Below are 20,138 nucleotides of genomic sequence, written 5' to 3' on the forward strand. Positions count from 1 at the left end.
GTTGAAGAGCAGTTGAAGACATTTCCCATTCATTGATATAGGAGAAACATTTTGGAAAAAGTTTAATATTTTAAAAAGTAAAAATTTTTAGAAATGAGAAAAGTCATAGCGATAATGTCCGAGCTGAACGTTTTGATCGTTAAATGGTTTAAACTGGACGAAGTATGCAGAAAGAGTAGTGGTCCAAAAACATACAAAAGGTGAAATAATAACTAGAAAATGCATTTCCTGTGGAACATGCTTGTGGATGCTAATAGCTGAAATCAGTTTGAGAGCATGTTTGAAAATGCAGAAATATAGAGCTGGAAATGCAGACATATTACAAATTGTGGGAAATATCTGAAAAACTGGCAGAAATGAAAGCCGAACTGCTTTAAAGTGCTATAAGTTGAACTGCGAGAGTGTGTTATAGCAAAAAGTTGATGCCAACTGAACAGGTTTGAATAATAAATGTTTAATATTTTAGGCATAAATGTCCTTGAAGAGAATAACATTTTGACATTTGCAAGGTTTCTGAAGCTGAAAGATACAGCTGAAGACAGTCTCCATTTGACTCCATTATAAACGCAGAAATCATCTGAAAAAGGCATAAAACTACTGCTGAAGAATCCACACTAAATAAAGAAAGGGAATACAATAGTGTGGATGCTTCAGCAGCCACACTATTGTTATCCCTTTCTTATAATAATAATAATCCCTTTCTCATAATAATAATAAAAAAAAATATGACGAATAACAGATAGCGATGGCAGACTCGAGGGCACCTCAAGTGGCCCCGCAGGGGACAATTGTGGTGCAGCAGAACAGCCTGGGGATACTAGTATGTACATAGTTTGAATTGCTGCGACCTTGGACATATTATGAATTTGTTCACAACTTTTGTATTGTTTATTGGAATTCATGTGTTGATTTACACCAGCTGGTGACTGATTGGCATTGGGTCTCTGTTTGATAAGGGTCACACCCACAGTGGCACAATAACGCTGAAGAAAGCTCAGTGCCGAAACACGTCCGTTTTTTGCCTGCTGTGTGTGAATAAACAATATTTAATGCTTATCGGTGAGTGCTAACAACTTCCTTTTACTGTTATGGAAAACCTGCTGCATTTTGGTTCTAGCTAGCTTTTTAGTCAAAATGCTCTGAACAATTAAAAATTAGTAGGAGCCAGGATGGAACTGGTCCAGTGTTGGTAGAAAAGGGCTCCAAGTAGTAGTAGTAGTGGTAATAACTAGGATATGAGCTGAGTTGGATCAAGCAACCTGAACTCTAAAAAGAACTGATACAAAGGATTTGTTTCTTTACTTTTTCACAGCACTACATCAGATCAATCATCATATTCAGTTTGCAACCACTTGCACCATTTTTTTCAGCTTTAACAATAGGGCTTTTTGAGAATGTGCTTAGAATTACCAAAAAGTGATCTTATCCTCAAAAGGGTGTGTTACAAAAACCCGAGTGGACCCAGCAGCCAGTGAAGTCTTTCTTAGGGGTAAAATGTGTGGGCCGACTGTATCAAGGGCAGAATTTAGTGTGAATAATGCGCGAGGGGCATGATAAGGATTTTCATGGTTAACGGGATCTGTTAGTGTGCTGGGAGGAGGTGAGGTCAATGCTGCTGAGAGATGGTGAGCTCACTGAAGAGGCAATTATGCTGGGGAAACCTGGCTTTTTTTTTTGATTAAATGAATACGCTTTACTGCCTGAGTCTCTGAAATGTTACAAGGAGAAGGGGTTAATTAATAATGTAGTTTAGTGCAGTTTATTTAAAAGAAACCTGGAGTGAGCTTCAATGATATTACACTTTTTTTTTAGAATTGTAGGGGCCTCATGTAATTGTAGAATTGCCATTTGATCTCTGTTTGGGGGACTGTATTTACACATAAACTTTTCCAGACCAAACTTTCATGGACATCCAAAATCTCCCCATTAGGTAGTTCTAAGACTTTACAGGGACAGTACATGAGACAAGAGTTGCAAGACAAATATTAAGCAACACAAATACAGAAGGAAATGTTGTCAATAGAAAGACATTGCGTCTAATTTATGTCATGTCCTTAATTTTTCTCTCTTTACCGTTCGGGTCTCACCTATTACATTATGTATCCATAATCCACTGCTTATTTGTTATATTTATATCTAGTACTTGAGTTATTCTGTGTTCAGCTCATTCATTTGTCAGGAAAACATCTTCAGCTAAACTAAACTAATAAACAAAATACGCTAAGGCTATACGAAGCCCCTGTTGACCAAACTACATTGGTATATTTACTAATATGTGTGTAGAAACATTGTTGCTCTGAACAATAACATAAATGTACTTGAATTATTATTTGAGTTATGACACATGCATACAGGATGATTTTGTTCTTACCCTTGTGCGCATGTTGGTGAATCATAATTATTCATAACTTAAGAGTACGTGCCCACCATTAGCAATCAGCATACTGCCACGCCCCTTTTGGGAAATATGTTTGTGGTGTATCATGGAGAGAGGAGTGATGTTTCCTTTAAGGCCCTGATACTCCAGTGTTGGATCCTAAGCTAACTTCTGTGAATGTCTTGGCAGTCAGACATAGCTGATTAGCCATTTATCACTCTCTTCAAACATATCTGTTTCTGACAATCTCTGGCTTGTCTATCAAAGCCTATATAAATATGCTATGTATTCAGACAAAAGGTATGTTTACATTTTAGGTAGGAAAATACTGGTGAATCCCAGAGGTGGCTCAATTTGACCTTGCATCCATACCATTCTTCTTGAACATAATATCTCCAGAAGATCTTGAGGAAATTAATATAAATCTTTAATAGGATATGATGATAAAGTGATGAGATTTTACATCCAGAAGGTCAAAGGTCTACAGAAAACACTTTTTGGCCATTACTTTAGATTATATCTCAGGAACAGAAGGGGAGACATTCGGTCAGATACTGAATTAGTGACATAAATTTTGACACTTTGCTGTTTGTAGAGATATTCTTTGCTGTCAGGGGGAAGATGTGTCTGAAGCATCCATGTTTTCACAGACATGGATGTAAACTGTAAGAGAAGATTGATTTGTATACGGAGGCATACAACTGCAGGGCGGTATATTTAGTTTTTACTGTAGCATAATTTTTATTATAATTAATATGCCCACAGCTTCATGGGTGACTCACAAACAGTATATTAATAAGTATGAAAATCGGTGCACAGCCATCAATACCTCAGTCACAACCATAAATCTAAAGGTAATTGAGCTTTAGAATTTTTTCTGAGCATGATGGCAGAGTATCAGTGATTAGAGGCACACCTTCTTCTGCACTCTGATGGCTTTATCTTCAAATGTTATGTTAATGTAATCACTAACGTGGAGAAAGTGCTGAGTCGCTCTTTGCGCTGTTGTTACAGTCTTTTATGAGTGATGAAGCCATTTGCATTGGAGGCTCTCCAGCTATGACTACAACACCTAACAAGTTTTCCAAGATGCCAAAACCAATTATTATAATAAGCTGTTATCTCTTCTAATTGTTTCTCCGACTGTAGCTCTGTATGTTTTCTGGCTTACAGTTTCCCTTGTTTTCCTCTTCTTCTGTTTTTCATTGTCAGATATCTTTTTCCTGTTTTTGCCTCCATATGTTGTTTCTTTCATGATCTCACTGAACTCTCATCATCTGTCATCTGTTTTCACAATTCATTTTCATGTTGATTCTTTCAGTTTCACTAGTTTTCTGTTCTATTTTAACTATTATTTTTTAATTCCCAACACCACTGATTGAAAAAACACTTACTGACTCTGTCTCGCTCTTCTCTTTCCCCCGCCACCCCTCCATCTTTACCCCAGGATGTTCAGATAGTCAGTACGGATGAGAGCCAGGTCTTCCTTGCCATCCAGGAGTGGTACCAGTCAGACACGTATAACCTGTACCAGTCTGACCCCCAGGGCGTCTACTACTCCATCGTCCTGCAAAATGTTCGCAGCACCAAGCAGCCAGAGGAAAATGTTCTCATCGACATACTTGAGGTGAGAAGGGGTGGAGGAGTGGGGTCATTGTCAAGTCAAGTCAAGTCAATTTTATTTATAGAGCCCATTATCACAAAAAATGGTTTGCCTCAGAGGGCTTTACAGTGTACGACATCCCTCTGCCCTCTGCCCTCTGCCCTGAAATTATTAATTGCACTCTATGATGATGTTGAGGGTGATGATGGGTCTCATGCGTATATTGATAGGGAGGTGTCCAAAGGCAAGATCACAGCATCGGTGCAACCAGGACCAGACCACGATCAGGGCAAGCGGGGGGTACAGTATCAGTACAGCCACAGCACGGTCAGGCACAGCCAAGGTTACGGCCAGGATCTGGGAAAACTAGGAATAAAGGGAGCAGGAATGCTCCCGAGAGGCAACGGGATTAGTGTAGAGCAGTTCAACAGACCCAGGCTCCGTAATCGCGAGCCCCAGGTAGTGACAGTACCACATGGCTATCACAGATGTAAAGCTAAACTAAACTACTGAGGCTAAGCTAAGCTTGCAAACGGCAATGCAGTAAACAGACGTGCATGATTTTCCGATGGTGGCATTGAGAGAAGGAAAAGGAGCTCAGCGTATCAGAGGAAGTCCCCCGGCAGGTTAAACCTATGTCAGTCTAACAATGGGCTGGTCCAGGCAACCTGAGCCAGCCCTAATTATAAGTTTTATCAAAGAGGAAGGTCTTAAGTCTATCCTTAAAAGTTGAAATGGTGTCTGCTCCCCAGACCGAAACTGGAAGATGGTTCCATAGGAGAGGAGAGTGGTAGCTGAAGGCTCTGGTTCCTATCCTACTTTTGGAAACTTTGGGAACCACAAGTAACCCTGCATTTTCAGAGCGCAGTGATCTTGAGGGTTGGTAAGGAACTATGAGCTTCGACAGATAGAATGGAGCCTGACCATTTAGAGCTTTGTAAGTAAGGAGGAGGATTTTAAATTCAATCCTGGATTTCACAGGGAGCCGGTGCAAAGAAGCTAAAATCCCTTTCTTGCTTCCCGTTAGAACACGAGCAGCAGCGTTTTGCACCAGTTGGAAAGACCTAAGAGATTTGTTGGGCAACCAAATAATAGGGAGTTACAGTAATCCAGCCTAGAGGTGACAAATGCATGTACTAATTTTTCAGCATCTGTTTGGGACAGGATATGTCTAATTTTTGCAATGTTGTGCAAGTGAAAGAAAGCCGTCCTTGACGTTTGTTTTATATGGGAGGCAAAAGATGAATCTTCATCAAATAAGTAAAACTCAGAGGTTCCGTACAATTGTGCTAGAGGCTAAGGTAATGCCATCTAGAGAAATTATATTGTTGGAAAAAGAGCTTCTGAGGTGTTTGGGGCCAAGAACAATTACTTCAGTTTTGTCTGAATTCAAAATCAGGAAATTACGGCTCATCCAGGCTTTTACATCCTTAAGACATTGAAAGTTTGAAGTCTAGATAGCTGATCAGTTTCATCTGGTTTCATAGATAGATATAATTGCATATCGTCAGCATAACAATGGAAATTTATAGAGTGTTTTCTAATTATGTTGCCTAGAGGAAGCATTTATGAAGCAAAAAGGATTGGTCCAAGCACCGAACCCTGTGACACTCTGAAGCAGACCTTAGTATGTGCGGAGGGTTGATCATTGATGTGAACAAATTGGGAACGATCTGATAAGTTTGACTTAAACCAGGCTAGTGCCATTCCTTTAAGGCCAATTAAGTGTTTCAGTCTGTGCAGTAAGATTTGATGGTCAATAGTGTCAAATGCGGCACTGAGATCTAATAGGATTAAAACAGAGACCAGACCTGTATCAGAAGCAATAAATAAGTCGTTGTTAATTTTTGCTAGTGCCGTCTCTGTACTATGATGAACTCTAAAGCCTGACTGAAAGTCCTCGAATAAACTATTATCTTGGAGACAGTCACGGAGTTGATGAGCAACCACTCTCTCAAAGATTTTAAAAATAAAAATCTAAAATCTCAGGATCGAGAGTGGGCTTCTTTAGAAGAGGTTTAATGACAGCTACCTTCAAGGACTGTGGTACATAGCCTGTTAATAAAGACGCATTGATCATATCTAATAAAGAGTTGTCCAATAAGTGCAAAACATCCTTAAGGAGCTTAGTTGAGATGGGGTCTAGCAGGCATGTTGATGGCTAAGATGCAGAAATCAAAGTGTAGAGTCGATGGCGGTCAATGGGGGAGAAACAGTCCAACTAAATTTCAGGCCTTGCTGCCATATCCAGGCTATCTGTGTCCAGGGTCGGGTCAGGTAAGGGCAAGAGGTGATGGATTTTATCTCGAATAGTTATAATTTTATCATTAAAGTAATTCATAAAGTCGTCACTTCTTAGGGCCGAAGGAATACAAGGCTCTATGGAGCTGTGACTCTGAGTCAGCCTGGCTACAGTGCTGAAAAGAAACATGGGATTGTTTTTGTTTTCCTCGATTAATGATGAGTAATAGTTTGCCCTGGCATGGCGGAGGGCCTTCTTATAGACTTTAAGACTGTCCAGCCAGACTAAACAGAACTCTTCCATGTTGGTTAAACGCCAATGTCTTTCAAATTTTCGCGATGTTTCAATTTGCGGATCTGGAGGTTAAACCATGAAGCTAATTTTCTTTGTTTCATTATTTTCTTCTTGATGGGTGCAACAGTGTCGAGAGCTGATTGCAGTGAGCCAGTAGCATTACCAACAAGACAGTCAATTTGAAAATGACTTAAGTTGGTAAGAGTATTCTCAGTAAGACATGGTAGTGATGTCAGTGCAGAAGGAATCAGTTTCTTAAATTTAGCCACTGCAGAATCAGATACACATCTAGAATAGTAACTCTTACTGAGAGGCTTGTAGTTGAGTAATAAAAAATTGAAAGTTAAAATAATAAATAGTTCAAATAATGGTCTGACAGAGCAGGAATCTCAGGAAAGACTAATAAATCTTCAATATCGATGCCGTATGCAAGGACAAGATTGAGGGTGTGATTGTAGCGGTGGGTTTATGTACACACTGACTGAAGCCAGTTGAATCCAAAAGTGTGGAGAAAGCAGAACTAAGGCTATCACTATAAATATCCATGTGAATGTTAATTCAGATAGAAATTCAGAGTATGAGCCAGGTGTGCGGTTAAACAAATGATGTGGTCGGGAGACAGACACCGTTTTTATAACATTTACATTATAGGTGTGTGACTGTGCTAGAAGCTCAGAGAAGCGTGTAAGACAGTGACTCTGCACTCTGGTCCCAACTCTGGGATGTCATGGCTTTGGGCCTCTCATAAACTCGGCCAGATTCCTGGAGAGGAGAGCAGCTCCATCCAAAGTGGGATGGGTGCCGTCTCTTCGGATAAGACCAGGTTTCCCACAAAAGGAGTGCCAATTATTAACGAAGCCCACATCATTTGCTGGACACCAGCACGACAACCAGCAGTTGAGTGATGTCATGCGGCTAAACATGTCATCACTGGTCACATTGGGGAGGGGTCTAGAGAAGAATTGTTATGGCCAAGGACCCCATTGCGTACTCTGCAACCAAACTTTGCTTTCATAATGAATATTGTTTGTAATTATTTAGCCCTGTAAACACTGATTCCAAATTCAAACACAGTCTATATGTAAGATCTGTCCTCTCCGAGGACTCTTTACCTACTGGAGTGTAATTACAAGCCACATTCACAGTGCCTGGCAGGAATATCACACTGTTTCGCCGCCTCGCCACCTCGGCACCTCACCCCTTTCTATGTAATGTCTAATCCCGGAAAGGTGGGACAAAGTCATCAAGTGTCACAGCCAGGACAAGACATACAGTAGTAACAGTGCTGAAGCAAGGTGTGAAACATAAATCTGGAAGACATGATCATGTGTGGGGAGGTGTGATGTGTTGATGACGGATTTGTTGGTGACCACACTATGGCAGCTGTTAGCAGTTAGCAGCTAATACAAAGAAGAACAGCGTCCATAAATGTCTGCAAACTGGGACAACAATGAACTCTGGAGCTCCTTATCCTCCTAGCAGAGGATGAGATCAGATGCAATGAGACTGACATGTTATGCCTTTATTACTATTTAGAAAGTGTTGGACATGCATATATTATATGTTACACTTGAGGCTAGTGTAGCATTTGATATATCTTGCTGGTAAACATCTTGCTGGTCATGCCTCTTTTGATTGCTGGATGGAGTGATGCAGTGTATAATCACACATTGGGGGAGAATGATGGCGCCGTCATTTGGTTCTGTGTAAAAATGCAGGGGTGGTATAAAGGGGGGGCTTTGTTGCAATCTCTGTGTAAGAGCAGCTTCAGTAAAATCAATCAGTCAAGTCAATTCAGCTTCATTTATAAAGCCTATTGTCACAAATCACAGTTTGCCTCAGAGGGCTTAAGAGCATAGGGCATCCCTCTGTCCTTAGACTAAGGTCTACTTCATCTTAGAGGCTAATATTATTTTTTTTTACTTCACAAGTTATTTAAAGCTTTAGTTTTAGTTACTCACTTTAGTTTATTTGTATTTTTATCAGTAATCTAAATATGCATAATGTATTACTATTAATTAAACGACCCACTCATATATAAAGTAATTAAGGGGAGTTCCACCTTTACCAGCTGCAACATTTATGGGATCAATGCATTAATGAATGAATAATTTTAATCCAATAATAAAATAATAATATATATATAAAAATTATATTGCCCATTCTGAATTATCACATACTTTTAGCATTTTATACTTAATACTTTCACTTGAATTAAAATTCTGAATGCAGGACTTGAACTTGAAACAGAGTGTTTCAGTAAAAGAAAAGTAAAAGATTGGAATTCTTTTTCCACCACTGCTGATTTTACATTTCACTTTACTAACTTTAAAGTACAAAAAAAAAAAAAAACACAGTCTGCCTCACAGTTTTTGTCTTTTTTCATTTCCTTTGTTACGATGAAGCAAGTTTGACCAAGGTACCATAACAGGTACCATGAAGGTGGTCCTCAGCTTGCTCTGTTAATCCAGAGGCTTTCTAGCTGGTATAGCAGATATAGCAGATTTAAATGTTATACTTTAGAACTGCATTTAGGCCCGTATAGTGACACCTTCCCATAATGAAGGACACGTGGAAGTCACTTTGGTTTTTGGCCAAATCAAAGTGAAATAAATTATATTGACTGAATAGGCCTCTTATTGGTGATAAATAACAATGAATAATCAGCTCTCTAATGCATGTTTTATTAACTGTAAATGTTAACATTATTCCTGTCTTTGTTTTAAAAAAAAAAAGAAAAGGTAGCATCAGTTAGTCCTGGCCTGTTTGCACAGCAAATTGTCTGCACACACATTTTTTTCTTACTGTGCATCATTTTTAATTTAATTTTTTTTTACTGTATATCATTCAGTACGTTGGCTTGATGTCAGAAAAATTTCAGACTAACACACCTAGATAATACAGCTGTGAATCAAACTTCTCTTTAATGTATATGCCTGAAAGAGCCTGGGATCAAACCATCAATCCTCTAATCAGTGTACAATCCTGCATCTCTTAGATGCCCCCACACTCAGGGTTTCATAAAACGCTTCAGCATTAATATATTCATGACCTGATCATCACGATATGATCATGATATGACAATAATCATTAAAAGCATGCTCTGTATGGGAAGAACTCCTGAATTGTCAGTTGATGTCAGGTGCAGTAAACCACTTTAGCTGCTGTCACTACTGCTGGTGGATAAAAAATTAAAACATTGCAGCTGGTTTCCACACATAGCGCTCAGGGATTGTTATGAGTCAGCCCCACGTTCTTTATGTCATCAATGGGGATCTCACTCTAGCCACAGACCAGCCTGATCCCAGCAGGGCTCTGCTCACATTGGCCTGGGCTCCATCACGGAACAGGAAATTCTAGGTGGCTGCATCTGTAAAGACAGAAAGGAGGGGAGCTCATAGGCCAGAACGAATACAAGAAGCCTTCTGTACTTTGATTGAAACAACTACCTCGATTCATTCTGTAACATAAGTGCTGAAAAAAGAACATGAAGCCTGTGGGAGTCTGTAGATGGAGACATGTCTGACATGCTGCCTGGCACACTCTAAATCTCTCTGTGTGTGCTGTCTTCATCATCATCTCACTGTTTAATGTTTTAACTCTATAGGGTACTTTAAGTCTGTAGATAGCAACCTCACCACCACAAAAAGTATTGATTCAGTGAGCTGAACTTCAACAGCATTGCAGTTTAAATGTCAGTGGTTGCCCTTTCAGCCTCGAAGTAACATTCACCAGACCTTTAAACAGGCACATTCTATTTATATTTATATATTTGCATTTACATCTATATTTGCACCTCTCATCTGCACTTGCTATTTTTAATGGTGGTTTTTATTTTAATATCTTGTAAATCATTTTGTGATTGTTTATACCCTTTAATTATTGTCTTTTCATTATTTTATTGTAAATCTGTATCCTTTATTATGTTATATATATATATATAATTTATCTGTAAAGCCCGTTGAATTGCCCTGTTTTATGAAATGTCCACACAAAGATGTGTAAATGTATATACAGATAAAGCTGCCTTGCCTTGCCTAATTTCCACTTGTGGCCACAAATGAGAACTTCAGATTTTTTGTAAAGTTAACTCTAGCTGTTGTTATCTGTTTCCCAGGTGCGTGGCATCAAAGGAGTCTTCCTGGCCAATCAGAAGATCGATGGCAAAATGACAACTCTCATTACCTACAACAAAGGACAAACCTGGGAACCCTTGACACCACCCACCACTGACATGAATGGCAAGCCCATCAGCTGCAAAGTGGTAAGTTCCACTATTGGACTCCAGTGTGAGACATAACTGCCTTTAGTTTGCAGCTTTAAAGTGAATGTGTTATTATTACTGTGTGTCAGGGCTTGACTTCAGCACCACTGCAATGACACAGTAACTTTTACTAGCTACTTTGGCAGGTGGCGTATTTAGGGCTGTAGCAGTTTGTGTATTTGTGTCAAACTGTTCCAATCTTGGGGTCATGGTCTGGTGCACGCAGAATACGAGGTGTGTAGATTGCTGAACATGTGTAAGCAAAGCTTACAAGTGCAAGATCCACCCGGAAACTTTTAGCTGTCCATGGTTAGCAACAGACACTGATGCCAAGTGAAGTCAAGTCAGTTTTATTTATAAAGCCCATTATCACAAAACACAGTTTGCCTCAGGGGGCTTTTTAGCATCCGACATCCCTCTGCCCTTAGAACCTCACATCATCTACTAAAAACTCCCCAAAAAACTCCTGTAACAGGGTTAAAGCAATGTTAGAAACCTTCGGAAGAGCAACTGAGGAGGGATCCCTACAGATGTGCAGTAGATATTATGTATAGCTGGTGTGCATGTCAGTCACACTATGACGAGTGCATATAAAACACTTGGGCTGGAAGACCTGCCTGTGGGTTCCCGCTCAGCTGTAACGGAAACAGACAGAGAGTTGTGAGGACGGTGGGGTACCGTTCACATGTGAGCCAATAATGATACAGGTTCCTTTAATTTGGTGTCAGTAAACCATGGTGCCTTTTTGCTTTAGGCCTACTTTACTTTTTCTGTACTAACAAACGTGATAGTTGAACAAGCTGCGGAAGTGATGTAATAGAGTAAAACACAATTCTGCTGCTCTGCTCTTTTCTAATCACACATAATCTTCAGTCTCTGTCTGTCAGTCTGCTTGCGTCTGTTTGTTTATGTATGTCTTATCAACTAGCTGTGATACTAAACTATTACTAAAGTATATATATTTTTAAATAGAGCAGACATCAAAATGGTCAGACTTTGGATCTGCCCACATTAGTTGCATTCACACTGCCTGTTCAAGGCTGGGATATCATGCCGTTATGCTGCCTCGCTGTTCTGTATAACATCCAATGGCAGAATGGGTGGACAAAGTGTTCTCACCTCTGAACGGGAATGGACGTAGTAACAGCCCCAAAACGAGCTTTGTGTAAAATGTACAGCTAGAAAGACATGACCATGGGTCAGGAGGTGTGAAGTTTTGATGACGTGTTTATGTGTGCTGTAGAAGTTAACAATTATTGGCTCATTCAAAGAAGAGGAATGATCTTTTGATCGTAGGATGTTGTGATGCAGTGAGTAATCACAAACTGAAGTGGAATGATGCTGCCGTCATTTGGCTCTGTGCAAAAATGCTACAGTGGTATGAAGAGGAAACTTCGATACTGCTCTATAGCTCCATCTCTGTGTAAAAGTGATGCAACTGCATCCTTGCGCCATCAAATTGTGAGACTGGCTCTTCAGAATGTGAACCAGAAGTGAGAAAAGGAAGGATGAGTATTTTGCTTTGAGGGCTGAGAGTGAGATCCTCAGCTTAGCTCTTCCATTTATCTTCAATCATTTATGCATCACATGAAAACATACAAGGTGCAAGTTCAAATCCTGTGATCCTGTCTGCTCCTTCAACTTGTGGATTGGGATATGATCCTGTTTTTCTTCCATATAAGGCTGCTGCTTTATAATTGTTGTCCAGACAAGCTGCTGTGCGTGTTTACAGCGTCAGGGCTGCTTTTGGTAATGCTGGTTGGGTGCAGTTACTTCTGTTGTTTTATAAATAAAATCCACCACAGACACAGCAAATTCACTGATGTCAACAGTTACGCTGAGGGTGGTGTCCTGGAACATGACCTCAACAAAATTGATGCATGGTCAGCTCACATCGTCAATCCTCACAGCAAAGAGCATGATTCATCCGCAGTCTGACATCCATACATTACACCTCACAGAGAGACAGTGTAGAGGGAGAGCAAGTCTTATCCTTTTTACCAGACCTGATAAGTCTGCAAAGTCTCATGAGTTTTTGAATATGTTAAAGCCCCCAAAAAGGCAATTCATTTGAGAGAAAAAGAAAAAAAAATAAATAAATAATAGAAGATAGATCCATCAATTTTTTTTTGAAGATCAAAAAATTGCGACCCCTGAAAATGGCCAAAAATAAGCCGAAATTGCTCATTCAATTCAAAATGGCCGACTTCCTGTTGGATTTAGGGTATGGGTCCAGAGGCTTTTTTGTAGGTCTTGGGCTGTTACACATGGCTCCCAAGTTTTGTAGCTCTAGGTGAAATGTACCACAGGGGCTGCTTTACTGAAATCTGTAGGGGGCGTTTCAGAGCCATTTTGGCACATCAGTGCATTTTAGGACTTCGGATGTGTGTGCCACGTTTGGTGAGTTTTGGTGCATGCTTTGCCCCTAAAAAAGTGCTTCCAGTTTTATGGTCAATAATGCTTAATTTGGGCAACAGCATTTGAAGAAAACTCAAAAGTTTAATTTCTGTGCATCATTAAGGTCTTTACAGTATTGTAATTGAATATGAGGGTATTTGAGTTAACGTGCTACAAGGGAAAAATCAAAGAGTTAAAAAAAGTAACTTCCTGCTACCAATAGGTGCCACTATGACTAAGATTCAAAATTGCACTGCAGATGTCTTCAGGAGTGGACTCTTATAAAATCTGTGAAATTTATAAAGATCTGACCATCGCGGGCGAAGTTCATTTTCAAACATCATCAACGTCTTAAGGATTTTTTGAAACCATTTTGAGATCTATCGAGTCAACCTGCTAGGAGCTTAGTGTAAAACTTTGCCTTTACTGTACCAATAGGTGGCGCTCTCATTATCGCTTAAAATTGTCATATAGATGTGTTCAGAGTGGGACTCCTATCAAATATGTGAAGTCTGGGGCAGATTGGACCATTTACAGCAGAGTTACATACCACTTACTGTTTACTTCCTGGTTCATAGCAGAGCATGCAAATTAGATGCCTCATACAGATCACACAGTGTGATGAAAACTCATGAAGGTCTTATGACGGTAGCCAAAATATTTGAAATAAATCTGATGAAAGCTCTAGGTCAAGTTTGAAAAATTACGACCCCTGAAAATGGCCAAAAACATACTAACATTAAAACTTCAAATCAAAATGGCCGACGCCCTGTTGGTTTTATGGTATGGCCTCAAGAGACTTTTTTGTAGATCTTAGGGTGTTACACAGGCCTCCAAAGTTTCACAGCTCTAGGTAAAATGTGCTGTGGGGGCTGCTTTGCTAAAAAATCAATAGGGGGTGCCACTGATGCATTTCCTCCCACCCACGCACGAGACCATTAAAATATAAAATTTTTCACCAGACCTGATAAGTATGAAGTTTCATGACTGACACCGTTCGGTGCTTGGGCCCTAATAATAATAATAATAATAATAAGAAGAAGAAGAAGAAGAAGAACCTAACCACGCCCACATGGTGTGATGAAAATTCAGAAATTGAATAACTTTTGATGTCCCATGATCTTTCATTTCAGTGAAAGTCAGAACAAACAGGCAGAGAGTTTCAGTCCTTCAGTTAGATAATTCATGTGGGGTAATACTTCCTGTGGCCACTAGATAACACACAAACTGTGCGTCATCTTGGTCTAAATAATTTGTAGACCAATCCATGTAAATGTCATGGAAATCAAAGTATAATTGTGTTAAGAGGCTTACTTTTTCCAGTTGGTGGCACCTTAAGTATCATACTTAAATGACATGTTGATGTGTTCAGGGCTGCACCTTGATCACAACTGTAAAACTAGGACCAAACAGTTGATGCAAAGTGAAGGTACAACAACTTCGTCTTTGGTGGCGAAGATTTAATTTTAATTAAATTTTGATGACCAAGTCCTTCAGAGAAGATGTATTAATTCAGAAGTCAATCAGATGAAATCTGTGGGAGAAGATGTAAAAAACACGACCCCTGAAAATGGCATGAGTTTTTCATGAGTTTTTGAGTATGATGAAGTCCCCAAAAAGGTAATTCATTTATAGGAAGAAGAAGAAGAAGAAGAAGAAGAAGAAGAAGAAGAAGAAGACGAAGAAGAAGAAGAAGAAGAAGAAGAATTGCTTGGGTTTCAATAGGTTCCTTGCACCCGTCCAGTGCCTAATGATTCCTTCAGTTTCAAGAGGGCCTTTGCGGTCACCCTGCGGTCAGGCCCTAATAATAAGAATTCCTCCAGTTTCACGAGGATCCTCGCACCATTCGGTGCTCAGGCCCTAATAACTATAATTCCAAGGATTTCAATAGGGTCCTCGCACGGTGCTCGGGCCCTTATAATTCCTTCAGTTTCAAGAGGGTGCTCGCACCATTCTATGCTCAGACCCTAATAATAATAATTAGAAGAAGAAGAAGAATTCCTTGAGCCTCAAGAGGGTCCTCGCACCGATCAGTGTTTGGGCCCTAATAATTCCTTCAGTTTCAAGAGGGTCCTCACACCGTTCGGCGCTCAGATTCATTGGAGAAAAAAATAATAATTCCTTAAGATCTTACAAACAGAATTTCAACTGGATCAGATTAATTGTGTAGGCCAAGTTGATAAAAGTATAAAAAAAGTTATTTCCTGTGGCCACTGGGTGGCACTATCACAACTAGTGAATTTTGTTATACAGATGTGTTCAGGGCGGGACCCTTATCAAACCTATGAAGTTTCATGTAGATTGACAATGTACACTAAAGTTAAAACAATTTCCTGTTTTGGCGAGATATCAAAAAACAGGAAAACTGTAAAAGTTTTGTGCAGACCTGTGATAACTTTTCATCACCAAGGGGTTGACAATGGACACACCAATTCTGGAGTACATCTGATGAATCCTGTAGGACAAGATTGTAAAGTATGAGGCCCGAAATTGCCAAAAATCCAATTCAAAATGGCTGACTGCCTGTTGGGTTTGGGGGATGGGATCCAAAGAGTCTGGACATGATACATACATGTTCCAAATTTCGTAATTGTAGATGAAACCAGTCACAGGGGCTACTCGAGCCATTATGCAACGCCCGTTTGCGAACACACAAAAATACAAAATTTTTCGCTAGGCCGGAAGAGCGTACCAACTCTCATGAGTTTTTAAGCATGTTCAGACTCCAAAAATGTGATTCATTGGAAAGAAAAATAATAATAATTCCTTGCATCCCAAGAGCTCGGGCCCTTATAATTCCTTGCATTCCAAGAGGGTCCTTGCACTGTTCGGTGCTTTGGCCCTAATTAATGCCTAAAATGTGTATTTTATCCAGTGTTGGAAAGCACCACAATATATTTCATACACAATAAATAGCAAACAGGTATTAAGTGTTCACCTTGAGATAAGATTGCCATGGCTGTGAATACATGAGCAAAGATAATATGAGCTGCTAATACTTTAGAAAAACATCCTGACACTCAAAGGTCAGAGGAAAGCCGACGGGGCCATCTGATACATTTCACTGCTTAACACATACCAGCTGATTTACACAAATGTTTTAGTTTTTATCGCACACAGAATCTACTGCAGTGATACTTAACTTGTGGCCCAAGGGCTAAATCTGGCCCCCAATAGCAGGGCCGTGCAGAGACCTTTGAAGGGGCAGGTGCTCAAAGTTTAAACGGGGCACATGGAGCACGTATTTGAAGCACCATAGAGAAACATACCTTACAGTATAGCTGGTTAAGTGGTAGCAACCTATATTCGTAAAGAATGGAACATGGACTCAACATACATCACTGTCCTCTCCTTGCGAGGCATCTCTGCAGAATGAAATATGACGAAGATGAACTACAATCTGATGCACATAAAACACACACACACACACAGACAGAGTGACATTTCATACCTTCTCAAGGCATATACTCTATAACCAACATGAAATTGCTCCATGGTGCGGATTCGCAGCACTAATAATTAAGTAAAAATGAATCTAATGATATAAAAATCATGTATTTAGATGTATTTGGGCTTTCATTCAGTTTGACTGACAGCAAAGTTATAAAAGTTTATAAAACTACATTTTATACTAATGCATAATATATTTAGTTTGTGTGTATACAACTAGAAACAAGTAGTGTACTGATATGTTTAAACAAGAGGTTGAGAAAATCACAATTCAAATTCTTCTAATTATTACTATTGTTATTGTTGTATATGTAGGCTACATTGCATAGTTTTACTGAAATAACATACAGTATAGCCTATGCCTCATTGCCTCTACAAACACAGGAAAACCACTGCAACTGACAGTAAAATTATACATCTCTCTAATGCACTCGGCCAAAGACAAAAGAAACATATAGAAACAAAAAAAAGCCTGACTCAGCATGTGTCATTAACTCGGCTATCATTCATGAGAGGTGAGTGTGTGTAAACCCAGTTGCACACACTCACTTGCTCATGCTCACTTTACTTTGTCAGTCATCTTTCAATGAAAGAATACATCAGATGTGCACAAACAAATATTGCTGCACATCCTACTCACCGGAGTCATTGGGCTATCAGCTGTTAAATAATTAGCAGCACGAAGGAACAGGGCTCCACCGGGCACGTCCGGGCACGTCTGGCCCAGACGGGCACGTCTGGGCGGTGAGTGACGAAGTGTGGGCACGTTTACGTGGATCATGTGACCGACCGAGGGCAACCACATACACACACACATACTCGACAAAAGGGCACTTTGGGCATCGAGAGGAAAAGGGGCAGGTGCTCCAGCACCCTCCGCCCCTCCCTCTGCACGTGCTAGCCCAATAGGGTACTAGGTGGCCCCCCAACCATTTTCAAATTCACAATAAAAAATATGATTCAAACTGGGAATTTTTTTTGTTAATCTAGTATACATAAGGTGTAAGGTGCAAAAAACAGCATCAAAATAGAGCTTGTTTATCATTAAAAGGATGCCCTGCAACCCGGACAGAGGTCCTAGTCTCTGGTTCTGTGTCTGTTGGCTGCCTGCTGCTTACGGTACCTGGTCACTACCTTTTTATAAAGCCCTGGCCTTATTTGAATGTTGTGGGGGGACATGCCCATCAATGTCCTGAACACAAAAAAAGAAGGAAAGAAGAAAAACCTGGCAGAGGGCAGAGTCTCCGCAGATGCACACATGGCCACACAGTGGGTCGGTCACAAGTGATTACTAAGAGGGATAACTTCTGTCTTTTTAGGAAAATCCTGCATAGTGCACCTTAAATTGAGACAGGGGAGATCTTGGTGAGGTGTCTTGATGAAATGTCAGTGTGTGAAGAAGGGACATAAGACATTTATTTTAATCTAAAAGATGGTCTGTATTTTGTTGCTGTGTCATTGCAACTCCAGTTTCCTGATAAATTGTCATGACATGCTCCTTCTGGTAAATACAAAATAATCTGCATACTTTAGTGTTATTTGTGAGAGACAATATCATAGTTAGTAGAATGGACTGTGTTCAGCTCTGCCTGTTGAGAGTAAAGCAAATGGATTCAGAGCAGCTCTGTCTTTGACAAATGTTTGTTCTGCTCAAAGTCCAGTCTCATTTGAAATTAATTAGTTTCAATTAAAGATCTCTCCCCAAGTTTATTGTGATTAAGAGCCCCGAGTCTCCACGCTGAGCTGTATTTGCAGCAGGATTATCAGGGGGGAAGACTCATTAAACATGGCTAAGTGTGAGTGAGTGTCTTCAGTTCACCCAACATTTCACTGAAGTGCTACTTTTTATACAACTGCATGGGCGGTGGATGTGGACTTAAGTATTATGTTTTCGATACTCTTACTCGATATCCCAAGAACGCCTTGGGGGATTTCCTTCCAATTTAGTACTAATGTCCCACTTGGACTTAACGAAAAACTAATTAGATTTTGGTGGTCATATGTCAAAGGTCAAGGACCTCGTCAAAGGTTAAGGACCTCGATATTGCATTCATATTGCATATGAATGCAATATCTCAATGCCTTGAAAGATAATTTTCAAATTTTGCGAAAAAAAATTCACTTGGACTCAAACTGGACTTGGACTACTTACATTCTGGTGGTCAAGGTCACAGAGTGACCCTTGTGAAAGGAATATCTAAAAAAACACCACAAGGGATGTTTTTTTTTTATTTCAAATTTGGCGTAGTTGTTCATTTTTAGTCAAGGATGAACAAATTACACTAATTACAAGTTCACTTTGACCTTATGTGCCCCACTCTAGTGAACATGATACTGTATTTCAAGAACTTCTTGGGGATTTTTTGTTTTCTTATTTGGAACAAACCTCCAATTTGAGTCAGAGATGAACTAATCAGAAATTGGTGGTCAAAGGACAAAGGTCACATGATTTGGCCATAACTCAAGAATTCAAACACTAATTGTGACAAATTTCACACAAATATCTAACAAGTGATGAAGTTATGACATGTTATATCTTAGAGGTCAAAGGTCAGTTTCACCGTGGCATCATACTGGTCTGCAAAAACTCTTTTTCGGACATTACTCAACATCTTATCTAAGGAACAGAAGGGGAGACATTTTTTCAGATACTTTGTTAGTGACACTAATCTTGTGTGTACACCTTAAAACTGTGCTGATTTTAGAGATCTTCTGTGTTACCAGGCAGAAGATGCGTGTGAAGCATTCATGTTTTTACAGATATGGATGGAAACTGTAAGTGCAACTTGACTGGTGTGCGTAGGCATAGGTGGTAAATCAAGTGCCTTGTATTATGTCTGTAAAATAGTCTATTTGATAGTGAAAATGGAATATGATAGGATTAAATGTGTACCCTCACATTAAATTATCTCTACATGTTTGCTGTTTGTTGTTCTGCAGCCTGACTGTCACCTACATCTCCACCTGCGCTGGGCGGACAACCCTTACGTGTCTGGGACTGTCCACACCAAAGACTCTGCTCCAGGTCTCATCATGGGTGCTGGTGAGTCTTACTTAAAGTTTTATTTGACTGTGTGACCCTCTTCCCCTCTTCTACCATTCACACAGACAGGAGAACAGAGCAAACATACACAGAGTAGGAGACAAAAGGACAACATGCTCACAAGGGAGACAAATCAGAGGAGAGGTTGAATTTCCTGGCGGACGAAGATCTAGATCCAACATGTGAAAGGAGGCACTGACAGTCAGGAGAGAGAGGCAGAAGTCCCAGGATGGCTGATGTTCCTGCACAGAGGAGCCTGAGTGAAAAGAGAGGATAAGGAGAAGAAATGAATGAGAAAGACGGAGAGAGAGTGGCAGCTGTGCTTGTGGGACACAGACAGACAGAGAGTGTTTTTCTCACTTTACATTATTCTTGTCTGCAGAATAATATGGACTGAAAAGTGAGCTCAAAGTTTTATGATTCATTGAGACTGAGACTGACCTGCCGGAAGGATAATGGTGACTTCTT

The 20,138-nt window shown here is 39.9% G+C and overlaps 1 protein-coding gene across 3 annotated transcripts in view; it reads left to right on the forward strand.

The window, feature by feature from the left end:
- Positions 1–20,138, forward strand: part of sorcs2 (sortilin-related VPS10 domain containing receptor 2) — a 671,324-nt gene that overhangs the window by 565,837 nt on the left and 85,349 nt on the right. For all 3 annotated transcript variants that reach the window (XM_088073963.1, XM_088073964.1, XM_088073965.1), the window contains exons 9-11: positions 3,825–4,004; positions 10,634–10,780; positions 19,568–19,670. In XM_088073963.1, coding sequence (XP_087930089.1) covers positions 3,825–4,004; positions 10,634–10,780; positions 19,568–19,670 — 430 coding nt within the window. The remainder of the gene's footprint in view (positions 1–3,824; positions 4,005–10,633; positions 10,781–19,567; positions 19,671–20,138) is intronic.

The sequence above is a fragment of the Plectropomus leopardus genome, chromosome 23, assembly GCF_026936395.1.
Source record: "Plectropomus leopardus strain MGB_pleo_1.0 chromosome 23, ASM2693639v1, whole genome shotgun sequence".
NCBI lineage: Eukaryota > Metazoa > Chordata > Actinopteri > Perciformes > Serranidae > Plectropomus > Plectropomus leopardus.